Here is a 22,197-nt window from a genome sequence, read left to right on the forward strand (position 1 = left end):
ACTTGAAATTTTTTCTTTAAAGTAATTAAAAGTTTTATACTAATTTCAACATAGACGTTACATCTGTTTGTTGTAATAGAAAATTTAAAAGGCTTTTTCTTTGAAGAAAAAATTCAAATGACAGCATACTCTGAAATGCAACATTGTTTTGGAACAGGCATTTTATTAACAAATAGGTCTCTCATATAGTAAATATTCAAACTGCACAAACACTATGTTACACCTGTACTTTTGTTGAGTGCCATGGAAAACCTGACCTAAGCAAGGCAAACAGAGTGAAGAGCTAATCAGGCTGTTACTGTTGCTGTCTCATGTTTTTCAAGTAGTTTATCACCTCACATTGGGAATCCTGTGCTTACATATATTAATCATTTAAATGCATTAACTTCTAGGTTGTTCCAAATCTTTCTGATTGCTCTTCCACTGCCAAGATGTGTTAGAAGACCTTTACAATGGTGAAACACTTGCATTGTCTTAACAATACCTATTTCTACAACAAAGTAATGAAAATAATACTATACTTGCATGAAGTGCCACCTGAGTCTTTCAGGTTAAAAATCATATTTTCTACAGTTGTTTTGTTGATTTTTAGTTTTACACTAAATTCCTGTAGCAGAAAACTAAATGAACAACCTGAAATTCCTGAGTAATTCTAAACTAACATGGACAAATTAAGATGGCTTAGTTTTTGCACAGTGGGTCTGCTCTGCATTTCTTCAAATACAGATTAGATTAAATTAGTGAAAACTTACTTATTTTACAGTTTTATTATTTAGAAGTTTTAGTAAAGAGTTTGGATTTTTGAAATAAATGCTAAAAATTATTCACAAATATTCTTCTTCATCTATAAATAGAATTGCACATTAAGGTCTAATTATTTACAAAAGCATGGTCAGTTATAAATACTTTGTAAAGCCACTGAGAGCAACAAGTTTTATAGCTGCTACTGAGCTTTGACAAGGAGACTTTATTCTAGGTTCTAGGAATGAAAACAAGGAAGGAGGAAATACAGATTGATACTCATTTCCCATGTCAAGCTTGCTGGGCCGGTAGCTGAAAAAAGTAATAGATTTTTTGCTGTAGTAATAGTATATAATTTAGTATAATGTTATCCTGATCTATTTTATATGCAAATATATATTTGCAATACTATATCTGTTATCTTTATATCATTTCTCACAGTATATACTTCAAAGTATTTAGTTGTGGTATGTTACAGATTCAGTGTATTACAATTTGAAAGCAAGTTATAAATATATGCATGTAACTGAATTAATTAGAAGAATTAAAGATATTTAGAAGATATAACCATTGTGTTTAGTTTTAATCTGGGTTTTGAAATGTTTTTAGTACTTGGGAAGAAAATGAAGACAAGTTTCTTTACAAAACTGTAGTTTTCTACTGAGGACTTTTACTATATTATCTTACAGTGATAGGATAGAGATTTGTGGATGACCAGAGGAGATGAAAAATGGTGATTTTAGTATGAAGATGAAACAGAAGTTGTATTCATGTAAATCTTAAGTGGATATTTCTACTGGGGGCTTGAGACTTGTGTTACAAGCACTTGGAAAAAAATTAATTCACTTTTTTTATTCATAGCATAGAAGTGATATGAAATGGTGATTTTATGGTTGTGTTACATGATCAGGGACGTGTAAGCTCTCCTGTTATTTGCAGCATATGTTAAGTTACTCTGAAGGAATAATAGTCATATATGTTGCAGATGTGTTCATAATGCACACAGATGTGTACAAGCACAATAAGTTCTGATTTGCACGTTTAATTAAAAAAGCTCGGTTTAGGGAAGTGTAAAGACCACTGGGGATAAATGTTCCTTTATATGCCAGGCAGCCAAGAAGCTATAAAGCCGTTTGATTGTACTTAAGAAATATATTTACTGAAATAGTGTCTTGTTGATTTTAGGATCCTACCTTATTTTTAAGAAACAGCTTCAGTACTTAAAACAGATTAATTTCAGTTGTATAAGTACTGCTGAAAATGTTTTCTCATATCTGAAGACAACAAAATTCTGACAGCAAATAAAAGGAATCTGGATTCTCTTCTTCCTTAGTTTACAATCAGTTGAACTGTTTAGATCAGTGTCATTTGATTTTGTGCCTACAGTAGTCCTTTTCCTTGAATCTTGTCATCTGCCTGACTCCTCATTATGTCAACATTTTTCATTATTGTTTTTGGTTGCTCTGTCCCCCCTTTAGCTGATTTCTTTTTCCCTTCTAGGTACTAAGCAGGATATAAAAATTAATATAACCTTTGCCCTTAGTTTAAAGCTCTTTTTATCCATCATGCTAACCTCAGGCTCGGCAGTTAAATAGCTCCCATTTTAAAGGAGAGACTGTGTTACATTTCACTGCTTGAACATCTCCTAGTTCAGGCTTTGAAACCTCCTCTTTTTCATTATCTAGTTGTGCTTTTACCCTCTTCTCTGGATACCAGCAATGCAGTAGGTACAGAGAATACTGAAGATCACCTTAAGCTTCTTCAGCAGTTTCTCCAGCTAAGCAGTCTCCTCTGACCCCTTCAGTAGGAGTGCTGAAGATGTGTCCTGACATCAAGTACAAGACGTGGTTGGGTTTTTTTTTCCCCTCAAGTCCCCTGAGTACCTTTTATTAAACTCCAAGTCTGCATCTCTTATTTTTCTCCTTCTACTCTCCATGCCTTTCTGTTTTCTGTAGCTTTTTTTTTTTTTGTAGGATGGCATCCATCTGTCTTATTTAGAGTCACATACAGTGGGATATAACCTACTGTGCCAAAGTATCCCCAAATGCAATTTTATGTCTCAGTTCCATTTTCCTGCAGAGGCCAGCTTTCATGTGTCACCAGTTTCTGAAGCGGTTTTGTGTTCTGTAAATCAGCTTTTCAGTAGTACAGGGAAGGGATATCAGGGTGGTGATTATCAGTTTGGCTGTTAATGTACACTTTGGAGTTGTCAGATCTTGTTTTCAGAATAGCCTTACAAGACAGACCTTGGACAGGATGAATCACCATGTGGAAGCTGAACAACACTGGGAGACGGAGAAGTACTTGGTGGAGAGAGACATGCAAGAGCTGTGGAACCTGTATGAACTTAAAAAGAAGGCTTGTTGTTAATCATATATCTCTTCTTCTGGTTTCACATTTGATAGCAAAAACAGCTTTTGCTTCCCCGTAGCAGTACTACTTTGTAATCACAGGGTCATTCCAGCAAATAGTCTATTGTTGCCTCCAGCACCAGTATGCAAGTAAAATTGCTTGCTAAAGGAAAATAGCATGGTCTTAAAGCTGTAATGAGGTGTTACTTTGGCTGCTGCTACTTTGAATTTATCAGATCTGAATTTAGATTCGTATTTCACAAGGTATTTAAGCAACTGCCTAACTTTAAGCAGATGAGTAATCCCTGTTAAGTCAGTGGAACTACTTAAAGGGTTAAAGTTATGTGCATAAATATCTTACCAAATCAGGATATTAAGGCAAAAGAGCGTATGCAGACTTGGTTTTTTGTTTGTTGTTTTTTGTTTTGCAAATATTTCAGTTGGTCAAATTTACTGTAATCTATTTTTTTATGTTAATCATATTTAAGATGGCAGAAGATTTAAAATTGCCAATTGCAAATTACAAATTGATGCCAATTTTTGATTTTTTTTAAAGAGTTCTGCGTGGCTATTATTATTTATATGCATTGTACTTTCAGGCTGATAGGATTTTAAGACTGAATTAAGTATCAGAGGAATTTGTGCTGTGAAGTAGAGCAATTTATGCAGAACATTTACAAAAAAATCTATTACTGAATTTGCCTTGCTGTCTCCCCTACCTACAGCTGAGCGCGATGCACTGGAAATGGCTTTGATCTTCTTCTGTGCATTGTAAAGCTTTTTGGCTAAATATTCAGTTATGTTGACTTTACTACTTGCACACCTCCAGAGAACTACTGATTCACTGAAGGATTTAAACTGATTTTAGATAATGCAGACCATCAGTTATTTTCTGGCTCTGATGAAAAGTAGTCATTAGTCAACAGACCCATCAAGTGGGAAATTTCCCGGGGTTTGCTTATTTTACCAGAATTGCATATCATGCAGACAAGTTGGTTTAGGCCTTATCTACACATAGGTTACGGCACTTTAACTGTACTAATAGTTTTCTGTGGAAATAGCGTTATGATTTAATTAATAGCTGAGAACGCCTTTATGACGTAGCTGTGTCCACACTTGGCTCAAACTGTTGAGATAGTTGGGATTATTCAGCCTGGAGAGAAGAAGGTTCTGGGGAAACCTTATTGCAGCCTTTTGGTAAAAAGGGGGCTTATAAGAAAGGCAGAGAGACTTTTTACTGAGGCCTGTAGTGACAGGACAAGGGGTGATGATTTTAAACTGAAAGAGGGTAGATTTAGATTGGACATAAGGAAGAAATTTTTTTACAGTGGGAGTGTTGAGACACTGGAACGTGTTGGCTAGGGAAGCTGTGGATGCCCCATCGTTGGAAGTGTTCAAGGTCAGGTTGGATGGGACTTTGAGTAACCTGATCTAGTGAAAGATTGGGACTTTGAGTAACCTGATCTAGTGAAAGATGTCCCTGCCCATGGCAGGGGGGTTGGACTAAATGATCTTTAAAGCTCCTTTCCAACCCAAACCACTCCGTGATTCTGTGATTCTCTTGCTTCAAGAAAACAGACAGGAATAATCATCAAACTGGTAATCAAAATTGTGAAACCATTGTAAAATTGATGTGCTTGATAGGATTTAGTGGATTGTTGTCGGTTTTTGCTTCCAAATCATGGTTAGAGTCCTATCTGCTGTTCTAGAATAAATATAGACTTGTTCCCCGAAGTTAATGAGACTGTTTACTTGTCATCTGATTAGGAGATTTAGGTCCATTTTGTTATTATTTATTTTGACCAAGAGCAGTAATAGACTGGTCCCAAAGATGTTGATGTGCAGGCTGCAGGCTAACCTGTGGGAAGTGAGGCAGCTGTTGAAAGCCCTGGTTCCACCATCCCTGCCCTCCTCTTGCCAGGAGTTTCCCTTCCCTCCCTTACCCTGCCAGTAGCATTTGTGTGGCTGTGTCATGAGCCTGAGCGGTATTTTTGATTTGGCCAGTCTGCTGAGGGAGGAGAGGATCTGTCTCCCCACGGGTACTTGGTGGGGCCCCCTCCAACATGGGTCCAAGCATGCCAGCAATGACTGAGCCGTGGGCTAATGCCTGCAGCTGTCTTGCCGCTGTTGGGCGTTGCAGGGTGTCGGGTGATGACTGTCACTTAACAAGACATGTCTCTCTTCTGTGGGCTTCAACTTTGTCAATGAAGGATGACTTCAGTTCTAGGGATAATTTGCTTGAAGTTTTAGGATGGAAAGCTAAGCTTTGACTCCCAAGTTGTGGCTCAGAGTTGAAGAGAAACTAAATGTTCACTCCTGACTGTTAAGATAGTGGTCTTGTTCAGGTAGAAATAGTAATTATTGGCAGGAAAACGTGGTTGGTGGTTTTGCATCCTACTTGTATTTCGCTTTTCTTTGATGTTTATTTTGTTTTCTTTCATAACTTCTAAATGACTGAGAGAGAACATCATTCAAATTCATGGAGTATGGTTGTTTATTTTATGTTCTGTAGCTGCAAAGATGATTGCAACCTAATCTAATTCCAATGTTGGGGAACGCTATAGAAGATTGAGCTTCTTCTGCTATGTTTAATATGCTATGAGGGATATGTCTCAAGTGTTCCCTCTTTGTTCTTTGCAGGAATATTTTAATTAAAGTTTTGGTTTTGTTACTTTAATATTTAACTATCATAGAATGGCTTATGTATCTTTTACTTCTGGAACTGTAGTAAAAATGTCTTGTACAAGAAAGATGGAGACATCTCTTCCTGAAATTTAGGATTTTGGAGGCTACCTCCTTGCAGATAGTGTATTGTTCTCAGGCTGCATTTAAACTGTCACTGAGCACTTTAAACTTTAAAACTTTACAGTTTTTCTTTTGCAGTTTATCATGTAATCTCTTATGAACTATAAACATTATAAATGCATTTAGCATTTTAAATTTTGGAAAAAAAAATACAGAAATACAGGCTCACATCCAGCCCTCCACAATATGAACTAAGCTCTTGAGTCTAGTGTTTCTCACCAGCTGCTCTGTCTTCAGAGGTGTGTGGTCAATAGGAAATACTGAGTTTAGGTGATGAAAAAGAATTGGCTGCTGCTGATTTGAGTCTTAATGTTTCTGTTTGTAGTCTTTTATGGCAGGAAGGTATACAGCATAAAAGGTTCTGACTGTAGAACACCAGGGCTTGCTGTGTGCTTTAGATTAGTGAATGCAACGTACCAATCTCAGCAGCATGTAAAGCAAGTAAATGAAGTAGAAGACTTGATATTACCGTGACTGTCTCTGTGGAGCTTAATTTATGGAATAGCAAATTAATTTACTGAGAGTAGTGATGATACTTCAGTCAAAATAAGATCATCTATTATAAGGAACCTAGCTTTTGTTACAGAGCTTTTATCTTTTCTTTTTAAAGACTGCAGCCTGAAAAGTATTAATATAATATTTACTCACAATAGGGTGCAATGCCTTTCATACCATGTTTGAATCCTGAAAACCTGTGGATTCACAGCACATTAAAGAGGTATTGATCAAAGGCTCCTCTGTGTTCAAACTAGAACCAAGATAATTGCATCTGTTCTAAGTCATGCATTTTGTTATTTCTGTAAAAGATTCTGCGGATGAACAACTGCACAGTTAGTTAGAAATAGGGCTCCTTGAATGTGAAATGACTGAGGGTATGAAAAACAGTTACTACTTCAGCTTTCAGTTTCTTCTATGAAAACCCACAGTTTGCAGCTGGGGAAAAAAACATAGACTGGAGTTTGAAGGATGACGTGGCAAATGATCAGTTACTTGCTCTGCCATGCACGCTGTTGAGCTCCTAGTGAATGTCCTCAGACAGACGGTTAGAGAGCCAAGACGTGTAAGCCCCCCGTTCCCTTTCATCGTTAAAGTGTGTCGTACATCTATATGTATTTTACAAGAAAATGGTACTCTAGAAGTGTGCATTACACACTTACACACACACACATACTCTCCCTCTTCCCTCTGAATACGAACCACTCTTTACCTCATGCAAGATCAGAGCAAATGCCAGAAGATGGATTCAGAAAAGTACAGCAATGTAAAGTTCTGCTAAAGTCGAAAACTTTCAAAGTAGTACTTCATAACTGGAGATGCTCCAGATATTGCCATGTTACCTGAAAGAGTATCCACCTGCCCCTTTGCAAAAAGCAGCAGTGTGGTACCTCTGTTCACGGAGGCTGTATTCATCTCGACGCAGAAAGGCATGTCCCTGCAAACCTTGCTTTGCTTACTGACACAAAGCGACATGGAGCTTCGCGGTGTGCCTGCCGCAGGGGACTCTCTAACAGGCAGAGCCAGGATACGGCCTAACACCTGGAACCTGTGGCCAAAGCCAACTCATACATAAGGTGCAGATTCTTAGTGGAAAATTAATTGAAATTTGAAGCACCTTAATGAAGAAATTGGTGGGTTCTATCAGTTCTCCCAGTTAGATTTGAATGTCCTTCAAAATACATACTGTAATTCAGCGGAGGTTCTTAGCACGATGCAGGAGTCCCTTGGTGAAACATTTTGGGATGCTTTACAGAGATCCAGCTAGACAGTTAGAGTGGTCCCTTGTCATCTTAAGATGTGTGAGCATGAAGAGCATTAGTCTTTTACTGGTACTTTTTCTTCTGAGGCACAATTTCCTAGAAAGACTTGGAAAAATCTGCTGTTCCCATGATCTGAGGGAGATGTCTTCCAGAAATAGGTTATTCTATGTCAAATTAGGTCTGGGCCTATGTTCAACATTGAAGAGGAAGTGTGCTTAAATATAACAATTGATTCACTTGGAAATGAAAAAAAAAAGAGGAGGAACAGAAGTCAAGGTTGTAAATTCTAAATATAGACCAGAAACCTCAGAGGGGACCCTCATTTAGATTCTTCTTTGGTTGGTTGGTTTGGTGTTGGGTGAAAAAATATCAAGGTATTTTGTGCCAATAATATAAAATTCTTCCTGTCTCTCTTCTTTTTTACAAAACCTTTTACCTCCCGACCTTGGAGGAAATATTTGAATCTTTGAGTTTATTTTTCTATCTTTAGTTATTTCTTAATATCCTCCTTGACTTTTCTGAATGCAATACTCCCTGTCACTAGCTGTCCAAAGTGATATTTTATGTAGAATGGATTTACTTTGTACTTCCCTGTTCCTCTCTTTTCTCTTGAAGGGCTTTATTTTTCAGCCTTTGCTGTTTTCTTTTCTCTCCTTTTAATTGTTCTGCATTTTGTTTTTCACTTCTTCCCCAGTTATGCTCTCTCTTGCCTTCAGTGTGGCTTTAGCCATAGTTTTGGCACCAGCATCGCTGTACCTGTGACAGTTCTATTCCATATGCCGTTGTCTCTCTAATTGATACTGATTTTTCTCTTAGTGCTGCAGTAAGAAATCATCAAATAGTTTTAGGGAATGTGACAAAACTTACTAATGAATTGTTGAGTGTTACACTGATTGATATCAAGGATTATTGTGATTACTATTAAGCTTGAAAGTTGAGTCACCACCTGTCTAGCTGCTAGAGCTGATTTTAACTGGACATTATAATATAGCCTGTCAGGCCATTATACTCAATGTTCAAAATATAATTATGTGTTTGCGATTGGCAATTTAAAATGTGCAGTTGCCCAGTGAGCTTTTTTTTTGCTTGCTTTTTTGTATCAGTGATACAGGCAGAGAAGCCAGTCCATAAAACCTTTATAAAACACAACTGAGGAAGGGTATTGGCTTTCTCAGGGTTGTTGTGAGTTACTGTGTAAGAGTACTCTTCCTTTCCCTGAGCTCTGTGGTGGTCGTGGGCATTGTCACTCTTTCTTTCTGTGAAGCTCAGACAAGGAGCATGTATCATTTATCTCAACAGCTTAAACCCTTTCCAAAGGTGGGGTTTTGGTTTCTTTTGGTTTTTTTGGTTAGTTGGTTGGTTGGTTTTGGGTTTTTGTTTTGGTTTTTTTTTTTAATAAGGACTTTGGCCCAGACCTACAAATGGCTTAGAACTTAGATACTTGGCTCAAAACCCAGTATCCTTAAATGTTTAGGCTGAGGCGGAGCCATAATGCTGTGGAAATAACAACCATTATTTAAAAGGTCTCACTTACTGGCGCTCTAATGGGTGAAGTCAGGAGCAGGCACCCATGTTCCTTTTTACAAGCAAGTAAATTGCAGACTGGAGGAAAAGATTCTGGATTATCACTTCTGATGTGATGCATGGGCTTGACTGCAGACCTGCATTACCAGCCTTCATGCCAAGGAGGGACATGACTGGAGTCAGGCCTTAACCTTCAACATTTCCTGGCTAAAGCCACATTTGTTCAGCATACTCAGTGTGACGATTGCCAAACGGGGCACCTCACTCCCAGCCTGTGCCACATTAGGAGCTTGGCTCTGAGGAAGAGCAGCGAGGCTACGGAGCCAGCTACGGCAGCGCCCAACCGCCACGACGTGGAGCATCCTTTCCAATGAGCTGCTGGTTGCCCACGGTTGAAGGAACTGTTTTTAAAGCAGGTCAAAGTTTCTTCTTAGAGGAGAACTGATAAAGCTCCGTAAGAAAATAGAGAAAGCAATACTGTTGTTGTGTTTATTTCTCTGTTTATGGATTATACTGACTTAAGACTCTGTGCTGATCCCTACTTCATGACTCTGAAATAGAGACCAAGAAACGAAAACGCCTAATTAAGTAAGTTGTAAGTATGGTTCAGTCTATTGAAGGGAGCCCATTTGTACCTATCAGTGCTATTAGCAGGCATTTTAAAATGTGACAGAACAAGCTAATGTAACTGAGAATGAAAGTGAGCTTTGTCTGGATGTAAATCTTAACAACAAGATAAGCCAGACTTTTCTAGGGTAATGAAAAAAGATCTTTTAATTTTAGAGAATATCTTAAATGATACATGTTAATAGTCATTACCATCCTTGCAACAGCCATGCTGTATTCATAATGTATCTGAAGTAATGTAGCCTCTCTTGAAATATATGAAATAAATCTTAAGCACAGTTTCGTAAAGGATCTGGATTAAAGAAGTCCTTGACGTAACTAATACGCAGAAGTAAACAGGTTCTTTTAGGAAGCTTTGTTTTTCCTTCTGCTCTTCTTGCAGTAATAGGAACATTTCTGTTTCTAAATTGACTTAAATGTTTGGCTGAGGCCTGTGATGGTGGGTTAGGCAAGCAAGAAGAGGGGCCCCAGCTTCTATTTCTGAACAGTGAGCTATTATAGGAAGAAAACTTTACTTGTCCTTAATGATTTAGAGCTTTTTTGTAAAAGATTTATCTACTGTAATCTGGACTATTAGAAGCAGTAGGAGTCCTGTTATCCATGTTAGCATGGACACATTAAATTAAACTTGTTTCTGTTCTTCCTTAGCTGTCTTCAATTATCTGTGCTCCATTCTGGCCTATGCTTTATTATGGAAACTTTTTTCTTTCATGGGCTCACAGGGAGCCCATGATCCATCATATTTCTTTTTGGTGTGCCATATTGGGTCTCTTGAAAACTTTTGCAGTCGTCAATGGCAATTTATAAAAGCACAAAGATCTTTGCCTGTTGTTGTGAATGATCTGGTGTGTCACAAAGATTTATCATCAGCATCCTAAAATAAAGAAGATATTTTGTAATCATGGCGATGTGGCATTTGAAGAAGAGGAGTCATCTGTTTCCTTTTAGCAGTTGGTTGAGTACATAAGAGTAAGGCTTCAAGAAACGGAGTCTGGCTAGATTAATATTCCTTTCCAGTATGTTATTTTGGCCTAAGTTTTGGAAACCTATGAGTTTAATTAGCTTGGCAATTGCATCTGCAGATTCTAGTCTAAAGAGTGTTAACCCATGTATCTTTATTTTCAAAATCTTGCCTGTATTTTTACGTGTCAAAGAACCAACTGGAGAGCTGTTAACTTTTGTGAAAGCAATATATTATTTCTGAGACGGTGATGGAGCCCTGTTTTGAACGAAATTATCAGGTCCTACCATATTTCTTGTCTTTGAAAACATGAGCTCAGCCAGAATGTTAAAGAACATCAGGCTCCCACCATTTAGACATTCATATTAATACTGTTTTTAGAGATGTATTATCAAAACAAGATGAGGTTACTCATTAAGTAAATATCTAACACTTACAAAGTTGTAAATGCCAAAAAATACACTAAAATTTTCTGTTCTAATTCAGTACATACCAAGGAAAATAATTACTTTGTTAAACTGAGTGATGCCAAATATTTTTATCTAATATTTCAGTGCAGAGGTCAGTTAGCTTGGCTCTTTCTGTTGAAATTCAGCCATATTAATGTAACAGATTTTAAGTCAACACTGATGGATGCGTGGCGTTTGTTACCATGTACAGTTGAGTACTTTCTGTTAGTGTTTTGAAGTCATCTAAATACCAACAGAGGCAAAACTGTTTGCTGGACATGTGAGTGTTTGTGTATACAGCTACAGATACATATATTTGAATCTGTTTATCTGATTCCAGAAGAGAAGAATAAGCAACTGATTAAATTGAGGGTATTTATGGGTAAGGCACTGATAGCCAATATACTTGATCTACCATGTGTACTCCTTTGTTGTCTAAGAACTGTATTTTAGGCACTTAGGAAATACTCTGAATTATACCACAAGCAATCAGAGATTTGAGATTATACCAGTTACTTAGACTAGGAAGTGCAAATGCAAAAAAAAAAACCAAAACCCAAAGCCCCAGCATTCAAAAAAGCATTTTAAAGGAGTGAAAATTATAAATTCTCAGCACCATCCTGGATTTTGGCCTTTTGATAGGGGAGTCTTCTGGGCAGGAAGCACCTTTGATGATTAATTTATGCTCTTTTTACTCAGTCAGTAAATACACTGGAAAGATAGTGTTAGTGGTCTTTTTGAAGAAAAGAGAAAGACTATAGCTGAAAAACATAGGAATACATACACACATTTGATTTGTCAGTTCGCAAGTTAAGCACACCCTTTCATTTTATATAAAAGCATATGTTGAACATACTCAAGTATTTTAATAAGCTAAGGCCCATCTAAAAATTCTGCAGGAGTAAAACTATACCCAGGTATATTCCTTTCCGCTTTTTTTAAAACTTACTGGAAAAGGTCAAATGTTGCAACGTATCCAAGGTGTCAACAGGTGAAGGCTGTGATGGAAGCTTAATTCCACGTTCAAGGGATCTTAATGAAAACCAACTTTCCACTCACAATGTGGTAGTTTGAGGTATCCTCACAGTTTAAAATGGGGCATGGGGTGAGAAATAGTTTCTGGATCCAGGGTTGCTTTTAGTATTAATTTAGATTTCACTTAAATGGTAGGATGACAGTTGTCCTTCTGTGTCTTTACTGAGAAATAAAAATACTAGAAATAATCTCAGCAGGGAAATTATTTTACTTGCTGTGCTGTTTTGTATTTCTGTTGCATGCAGGGGAAGGATCAAGCTGTTGAGGATATGGAGAGGGTTGTAATTCTGCATTTTACTTCAGTCCTCAGTCCTTAACCTACCAGAAACTAGTGATCTCCTGAGGTTGTCTCAGACGTGACTAATCCCTGCCACTGCATTACGTAGATAAATGGGGGAAATAGTAGGTACATATTTCTGCAAATAATGCTGTATCTGTAAATAACATCACTTTCAGTTGCTGCTGTTAAAACGAAGAGTTAGCAATCTCCACAGGAGCTATTTAAGTGTATTTATTGGGGGTGAGACTCGGCCTCAATGCTCTGAATGGAGCCGCGTGTTGGGAGTGTGACACTGCCATACCCCAGCTCGTGGGGCTTGGAGCCGACCAGCTCCGACCAGACGAGGAAGGAGGGGGCACTTCCATCCCTGCCGCCTTTCCTCCTTCTCGCTTCCAAGAAGTGGACCATTGAGTAATGATGAGAGAAAAAAGACATTGTAGGTGTGACGACAGAAAAGACAGGCAAAATGGGAATGGGGAAGAGAAAAAAACAAGGAAAAGGTAATAAATGCGTATTAAAGTATTCAGCAACAAATACATACAAAGATAATAGGCTTCTTTCTGTCCAGCAGGTTAATATTATTCTTGGAGAGTTGAATTTTATGCTTTTTGTCTTTGACAGTCTGATTCTTTTCCAGCTTAACTGAGCTGGGGGCAATTATTTCTCAGGCAGTACTAGCAATGGTAGTTGTATAGGCTGACAAAAATGCTGACTTGTACGAAAAAAGAATGATGGAGGAATGTCAAAATTACTGAGAGAAATGAAACTAATATTAATTTTACATATTATTAGTTCCGTTTGTTGCCATTACCAAATTCATCATGTGGGTTTTTTTTACTTTTGTGCTTATTTTACCTTCAGTGTCTGAGAAAATTTTATACACTGGCTACTGTTACTGAATTTTCTAAGAGCAAACATCACTTAAAGCTTGAAAAGCTCCACGAATGTTTACCTGTATTTGGTGGTTTTGTGACAATGCGGAGCTTTTCACAGAGCTGGTGTCTTACTGATGCTTACAGCGGCAGGTGGGACGGGTACGAGTGGGACGGGAGAGCAGCCGCGCCAGTTAGAAGTCGAAAACACTGCAAAGAAGAAATCGCTGCTTTTGTTTTAGGTGCTGTTGCTCCTGAGGGAGTAATCGAGCTTACAGCTTTCCAAGGGCTTTTAGCTTTAAGCCCTGGGGTATATTTACCGTTTAAGTGTGCTTCCACCAGCAGCAGTAAAGATGAAGCTAAACCATGTGGGTGTGATGAGTGGAGCGGGGCGTGGGGAGGTGTGGGGCACGGCTGGGCTGGGCTGGGCTGGGCGGGCGAGTGGGTGGGTGGGTGGGCGCGTAGCCCTTTCCAACCGAAGGGGAGCCGAGCCGTGCTAACAAGGGGGCTGTGTGTCGGGGAGGTGGGCAAAGCTGTGCTCTTAGATTGCTCCCAGTGAATAAACGTGCTGAGAAAAAGTGCAGCTGTGCTTTTTTAATATGCACTGCAGGAGATTTCAGCAGCCTGATGATATATCGTGCATTAATGTTGAAAAGATAAACACATTTGGAGAGCACAGGAAGGCCTTGTGTTTTTATGTTAGCAGAATGCTTCCTAATGAATAAGAACGTGCTGCTGGCTTCACAGAGCCATATGGCAGCTTTTCTAATTTTAGTTCGGTGCAGATGCATAATTCTCCCTTGTTTTACCTCCTAAAACCTTCCTGAGATGTTCCATAGTTTTTCCTGTAAGACTTGATCTATAGTTTCTGGGGGAAAAAAACGTATTCAAGTGTCTAATAGTTTCTTTGCTCTGGACAGAGGTATGCTGTATGATGAAAGAGCAACCTCACTACATAATCACTTCCCTAAAATAGTAGCTAACTTTATTCACAGGGATGGGATAAGCTGGTCTTAAAATTGATTGCTGAAATAGTTGCTGTCTTTTGAAAAATTACTTGCTTTCAGGGAGAAAAACTAACTTGTCTCAAGGCAGTGGGAACGGGGTAAGAAACGTGCATGTGGATATCAAGTTCCATGTGAGCCATGGATTGTAGTGCTTTGAATTACACAGCTACAAGGCAGAGCTCCTTTCCCTGTGGTTAACCGAGCATCAAAATAACTTACACGTTCCTCACTGCTTTGCTACATTATGTGTAGTGATCCAAAACTACTCACATTACCAAATACAAGCTTTCTTTTTTTGTTGGGTTTTTTTCTGTTTTTTATTCAAGTCAGTACATTTGAAGGTACTTTTTGTATAGCCCTATTCATGTTAAAAACCTCCTGTCCATGACCACAGTCAGTATCATTACTTAGCAACAGTCATACACAGATACTAGTAAATCTAATATTTCAAATGTTAGTAAATCTAATCCTTAAAACTGTAAAGTCAACTAAAATTTAACAGTTTGCTAAGTATACTTTCTACTATATCTTAACATTAGTTTTTAATATTATATCTACCCTTATCTTTGGCCAGTTCCATACTTTTACTGTTTCCTGGATTGTTTGGATTTTATTTTTGCACAGCAATTCAGGAGAGATCAGAAAGACCACACAGGGTAAACTTATTCACAAATACGAACGAGGCAAGACGAAAGAAGTTGGCTAATGGATACAAAAAATGGAGAAGACAAATTGTTTTCAAGACAGCTGTACTGTAAAACTTAATTGCATGTTTAAACATTATATAACATTTACAGTCACTTTTGAGTGATGTTGCTGTTACTGTTACAAGGATCTTTCTTGATTCATGTGATTTTTCTAATGTGCAGAGTTGAGCTTTCTAGTGTCCCTTATAATCTCTTTGCTTATATTTTTTACCTATTATTATATAAGTGAGGGTATATGATTTGAGATGGGTGTGACATTTCAATAGCAATTCCAGAAATTTATGAAGAACGGGAATTACATAGAGCACCCGAGAAAACCTGTTGTAAACACTATTGGATAAAAGATTTGACTCAGCCCGTTACAGTTTTTTTTCCTCTTGACCTTTTTCCTCAGCAGTTTGTAGAGCATGGGTGCTGCCCTGTCCAGCATTTTGCCAGCGTCTCTTTTTTGCTCCTCCTGTTCTGTGAAGAACCTTCAGTGTTTCTCCTACGAAAAATAAACTAAACGTGTGTTGATGCAAATTTTATCTTTCAGATTATGCTTCATCTTTTTGCAATCCCTACAGAGGCTACAGTTTTGTTCTTTACTTTGAAAATGTGTTTTAGTTTGGGAGAGAGCATCAAGGGGGAACTGTTTCTGTAGCTGTTTTCATTAAGGTGGTTGGAGTAGAGCTTGAATATAGACAAAGAGAGCTTTTCGGGTGGTTCGGCTGGTCCTGCCTGCCCACCTGTAAGAAGGGAGTGTTTGAAACACAACCAAGAGAAGGTGATGCCCGTCAGTAGCACTTCTGAGTCTGCTGTCAGAAATCCAGAGAGAACTGACATAGCTTGAATTGGAAGGATGGAAAACCAGGAAGGTTTCCTAAGTTAAAACATAGCAGGAGACTTCGAACTGTTGCTTTTGGCGTCTCTTTCTCTGACTTAGGAATTTCTGTTAAACTAATGTGATTTCACAAAGGTTTGCTTTCAGAATCTGGAATGAGCTTCAAATAAAGCTCGAGGCTTTCCCGCTGATAAATTTGTCAGAAAATATTTCTGAGGGCTTTTTTTCCCTTCTTTCTTCTGTGTATTAACATAGAAAAGTAAATACAGTTTATGTTCACTGGGAAGATGCCCAGTTGAAAATACTAATATGTATTTTAGTATATTACTGTGTATACAACTGTAAACATATCCACAGTTTAAAGTCTAAATTACACACACCACTAAAATGCTATATAACTGGATGTATATTTTCTTTGTAGTATCTCTCTCAGGAGCACTTCTATTTTATTTAAATCTTTTTCTCTCTCTAGGCTAAACTCTTAATTGAGCGGAGCTAATAATTATTTCATGTGCATGAAGTTTATTCCGCTGTAATTTAGATGAAATATGCTTGGTCGCCAGTAGCCATATTCGTAAGGATGGGACCGGTTTCTAATTTAACGCTCCCTGTCCAGGAGAGAATTCCCTGTGTGGAGGTGAAGCCATGGGAAGCCCCTTTCCACCCTGCTCACTTCCTCCGCCAGCACAAAGCTGTACTTCTCTTTCCCTACTAAACCTCCCCTCTGTTTTTGCCGCCGTGCCCGTAGGATGCCTGGTAACACTTGCCCAGCGTTTTACATTTGAACAGGGGCTTCGCTGTTCTAGGAGGCCGCGTGGCCAGAAGGTGCGAGATCGGGGAACCGGCTCCCGCTCTCCGTGTTAGTGGCCGCAGCGGAAAAATGTAGCGGCTGTGGTTAGGAATACCAGCAATTCCCATGGGGCTGGAAGAAAGGGCTTCTGAGAGGCTTTGCAAGGTTGGGCCTCTGCAGCTATTTTCCTAACCCCTAACATTCAAAAATCATTAATCTAGTGTAGAAATAATAAACTCTCTGTGCTTTTCATTTGTTTGTAGGTCCCCCAGTGAACCTAAAAAAGATAGGAGAAGTGAAAAAAGGAAAAGTAAACTTTACATTTTTGCACCACTACTTAACACCAGAAGCTGGAACTGTTAAGAAAAACAAAAAATACCAACTTGTGATAAATACATGACTGTTGTCGGCACCAGAAGTTCATGTATTGGTGGTTGTTTTTTTCCAACCTTCCTGCAATGAATTTTTGTTCTCGATTAGCCCCATGTGCTGTATCACTGAAGAAAAGATTTGCATTTCAAGACGTTCCCCGTGCCTGTCTGTCAGGATGACACTGCTGACAGGGTTTGCACTTACGTTTCCTGTAGGTGCTGATAGAGTCTTCACGAGGGGCTTTGTAGTTCAGCCAGAAATGGATAATTCACTGCGCAGCTTAACATTATCAGTAGCTGCAGTTTATAGCATTGACATAAGTTACTGCTGGTGCTACTCAGAGGCTGGTTGAGGCCATGGTTTCCTATACAATGCCATTTAAATAAATGTATAGGGACCTGTGGCCTGAATGTGTAGCCTCTTCCAAGCTCTCCAGCCACTTAATTTCTTACACAATTAAGTTACAGATCCAATTATGAAATCTATAATTTTGGAGCACTTGTGATTTATAAAGTTTTTCAGAATGCCTAACCAAACATGATGAGTAGTGTAGTGTATGTTGTCACCATCACCAGGAGAGGCAGGTAGGCAACGTCTAAACAGGATTTTCATATTTTCTCCATTCATCACACTTTCTCCTTGAGCAAGCACTGTGTTTATTGATCCCACAAAAGTGTTGGGCCCTCTGTGGAAAAGGGTGTCTAAGAGAAAAGAAAATGGAGAGGTCAAATGTGAGGGACAGCTGATGATGGAACAGAAGTGGCCGGGGATCAAAGGGTCAAAATGGAGAAATGGGGAACTAGAAGGGAAAGCAGCTGCTGTCACAGGCTGAATGTGAGGCTTGAGAGATCCTTGGTCTGAACATGATATTGCAGCTTCTGTGTTGATTACCGTTATAGTAATTAAAACCTTTCTCCTTTTTCATTGTATAAAACCTCGCTTTTGTGCATAAACGAGAACAGTTGTTTTTATAGATACCTTATTGGTGGTTTATATGAACTCCATGGCTGTAAGAGTGAAAAAAATCTTTAACAAATTTTTTGTATTATATGAAAAATAATCACTAAAAGGAGTCTTTGAATCAATGAAACCTCAAAATACTGGGTAGTGAACGTGCTTGCACACTGTTGCTGTACCATATCTGTAGCCCCTCCATTTCTAGCACATAGCGAATCATCCCATGTTCTCCAGTACTCGGGATGGTATCGGTGGCTGAAGCAGTGAGAGGATGAAAGCAGGAAGCTGGTATCCGTATCCATTATAATATTTTGCAGTGTGAAACCAGGGATCATTTTATGCTACCAGGAACAGATGGGAAACAAATATCATCACTGACTTTATGAAAAGCTCAACCCTATATTTAGAACCTTTTAGAATTCTTTCACAATTTTTAGAACATGTTTTCAGTATTATATCATCATGTGGTGCCAACTCGGCTATATTGTAGTATGGGAAGGATTGTTCAGTTTTTTCCCGTTACACCTAATCTCTGCTTTTTGCCAAAAGAAGAAGAAAGAAGCAGGGATGGGGGAAGAAAACCCCACTGCAGTCCTCAGTCCATACCAGAAATACTAATTTTGTATCCTGGTGAGTTTAAGTGGCAGAGGAAGGGTGAATAGTTATATCTACTGTATTTATTTCTACCAGATTATACTAATCAAAGTGATTTGAAATTATTCCATTAGTGGCAACAGTCCGTCTTCAGAACAATTTAGTTTCATCATTATTCACAACGGTGTTATCCTGTGTATGAACATACCCTAAGAAGACAGCTAAGATATTTGTGACTCTCTTTTCATGAAAGCAAGGAACCGTAGAAATCTAGGATGAGACAGCCCGAGTGACCAAAGCCTTATTGCCAGCGGGTGATAGCTGATAGGAGAACATGCAGGGGTTCTCAGAAGCAGTTCCTTTGCTGTATGTCTAAGCAGCGTATATTCACACTGACCTTATAACCTCTGCCAAGGAAAGAGTTCAGAGGAACTTTGGCTGCAGTATTGAAGATCTACAGATAGTGGAAAATACTGTACATTTGGGTACATTTCAATTTGTGTGGCTGATGCTTTAATTTTCTCTAAGGGTGGTTTTCCAAAGACCCTTTGCTCCATCTGCACATGGTACTTTCGGTAATTCCTACAATGAATCTTCTTCTGGTTTATTGTTGTAGAAGGCATACATTCTTGCTATCATAATTTCAGTGTGCTTTCATGTTTACTAAAATAATCTATTGCATAATACTAAAAATAAAATAATGTTTTTAGTACAGAACTAGCAACAAAAGTTTACTCTTTTCATTAACTTAGTGTTGAATATGTATTTTGTATAACGTTTCTATTACGTTTATTACTTCTTCCTTAAACACCAGTATCATTCTTGGAAGAGAAAAATTAATACAGTCCATTACTTGATAGGAATTATAAACCCTCTTGATTTGAAAATTCCAGTATGTATGAACATCCCTTACGTTAGGAGTTGTGTACGATCTGTGATGCTGTATATAACATATTGTAATATATGGCACTGTGCTCCAGAAACCTTAAGTCATTATTTTCTTCCCCGTAATTTTCAAATACAGCACTTGAAGTTGTATGTAGTTTTAGTAATATATTGGTAAATAAGGCAGTATGAAAATTATGCGATAGTAGAAATGTGGGTGGAGGCATGGGAACAGAAATGAGGCTGCTGTTTCTCAGTACTGAAACAGTAGATTGCAGACTTATGTTTTTCCTTCTAAATATAGCAATCGTGGAAAAGTTGTGCAGCTGTGAGCGTTGCATGCTCTTTTAGATCAGTCTTTTACTACACCTTGATCCTGGCTTTTGCTCGTTGCACCTTCATAAGGAGCCCTTGTCATTGCCCAGTGTTATGTTTTGTAGATTAGTAAAATGTCTAGGAGAGAAACAGAAGAAATTTATTTCATTTGTGTCATAAAACTTCAAAACTGAAAAGCCTGTATACTAGTTATGCTTCTGTTGAATCATGACGGGGGGCTATTTAATCTCATTTTCAGGATTGTTTCACTGTAACCGTTTCACAGCTAGACTGAATACTTGGTGGATTCTTACTGTATCACTTAAAGAACACTGCTCTGCCATTTAACACATAGTTTTCTTTATTGCAGAAAAAGCAGCAGCTAATGAAGATGAAGTGCAAAAAGCAGATGTATCATCTACAGGTCAGAGTGTCATCGACAAGGATGCACTTGGACCAATGATGCTTGAGGTGAAGAGCACAAAAATCCTTTCTTTAAGCCAGTTCTGCTCCCCCTAGGGTGAAGAGCAGTGTAACAAAATGAAAAAGTGCGGTTGGGGCTTGCGGTACAAGGATGGCCAAGAGAGACAAGCTATCCTGGATACTTAGGGTTGTGTCATTTGAGAGCCGGCAGGATAGTTCTGTCGGATTCAGTGAGGGAGCTCTCTAGCTTGGGTGGGGAGAGGCAGAGAAAGGGAGAATTCAGCTGCTTTGTAACACAGCAGACAACTTGCGGGACTTCAGTTGGTAGCATGTCTTGGGTGTCTGCATGTGCATGTTTTATTTGTTCTAAACCACCACAGATTTGGAAGACCTGTTGTACCTAAACATTGACTTACACATACAGTACTATACCCATGAATAATACTTCCCATAAAATTGCATGTCATTGCTATACTGTTTTAATGGTTTATCATTTCAGCATTTACAGCATGACTCTTCCCTCTAGAGTATGAAAATAATCTAAGAGAGCTTTTTAAGCCATATATTTCAGTTTCTTCGGTTAAGATTTCTGTCTGATTTTAGCTGTTATTTTGATACCCCAAAAGGCCACATGGTTAGCTTCTAAATGTATTCATAGTAATGTTGGGTAGGTGTATTATCTGGGATCCTAATGTCATATGCTACTGTCCTTTGGCACTACTGCTTTATCTGCTTAAGCTCACTTGCAAACTGTTTATTCCTATTCTGATTGTGGGCTTTTCCTGTAAGGAAGAATAAATGTTACTTTAGATAAAGCAAAACACAAACTCTGAATCAAGCTAAAGCAACCAGCTTTGGCAGAAGCATAATTATTCCGTCATTTCTGAATGTTGCAGGAACAAGATGCATATTATAACAGTTTTAAGTATTTGCATTATTTTTCAGGGTTTTTAGGTTAAAACATAGTTTTCTGTACTATGTACGAAATAAAGGTTCCAAAATCACAGTACTACACTTAAGGAAGATTAGACAGGTTGGAGTGAAAACATCTTTCTTTGAAAAGTGGGAGTAACAAATTAATTTATTTAACTTAATATTTAGTATAGGGACTCACTGAATTGAACATTGTTTTTGCTATCAAACAAGGTTAAACATCCATCTCTTACATTGCTGTGTTAAAATTTATCTTTAATTTCCTATTAATTTAATTGTAAGGACCTGTTTTAATCACAGGGAAAATAACGATAAGATGATTTTTTTTTCCCAGCTTATCTTGCATGATTGGCTATTGAAGCAAACATGACATGTAAAATCACCCGTCTGTTCCGTTATTTCATTTAATTTAGTTTTCCTTTGCAGTAAAACCATTGCATATTAACAATGAAAGATTGTGGAACTAAATTAATAAACCGTGGTCCTTTTGCACCAAGAAACTTAAAAGGACTGAAAGTTGTTATACGTTTGCTGTGAAAAGACTACAAATACTGTCTTTGTGTCTTTTATCTCCTTAAAGAAATACAACTAAGTTATTCCATCTTTACAGAACCCCTTTATACAACCTCTTCAAAAACCTACCCTTTTCCATTTCCAAATAATAATAAAAATGGTAATGCTGATGAACAGTTTATTAGTTGACTTGGTTTAGAAATGTAATTGTCTGTTTTTATTAAAGAATAAAACTGAAGAATCCTCAGAATAGTGAGTGTTCCCAGCTGAAGAAAGTGAGTAAAATTCATCATGCAGCTGCCTCTGAGGAATATTTTAACATATTTCTTGGTTAAAGCAGAAAGTAGATAGGAAGAGAGGGTGAAAAAATAGTCAAGAGAGAGCTGACAACAGCTCAAAGAACAAAAATGTATTTTCCACTCCAGTATATCATCTAAAGTATTATCTGTTCTCTTATTTTCTCTTCCAGCATGTTG

General features: G+C 38.1%; 1 protein-coding gene across 1 annotated transcript in view; it reads left to right on the forward strand.

Moving 5' to 3' along the window:
- NCOA2 (nuclear receptor coactivator 2) overlaps positions 1-22,197 on the forward strand; it is a gene marked incomplete at both ends in the record, with an annotated part of 74,489 nt that overhangs the window by 3,154 nt on the left and 49,138 nt on the right. Inside the window, one exon of the mRNA XM_081996419.1 lies at positions 20,223-20,323. Within this exon, the coding sequence (XP_081852545.1) occupies positions 20,223-20,323 (101 nt within the window). The remainder of the gene's footprint in view (positions 1-20,222; positions 20,324-22,197) is intronic.

Source organism: Phaethon aethereus (genome assembly GCF_964289735.1).
Source record: "Phaethon aethereus genome assembly, chromosome: 2".
Classification (NCBI taxonomy): domain Eukaryota; kingdom Metazoa; phylum Chordata; class Aves; order Phaethontiformes; family Phaethontidae; genus Phaethon; species Phaethon aethereus.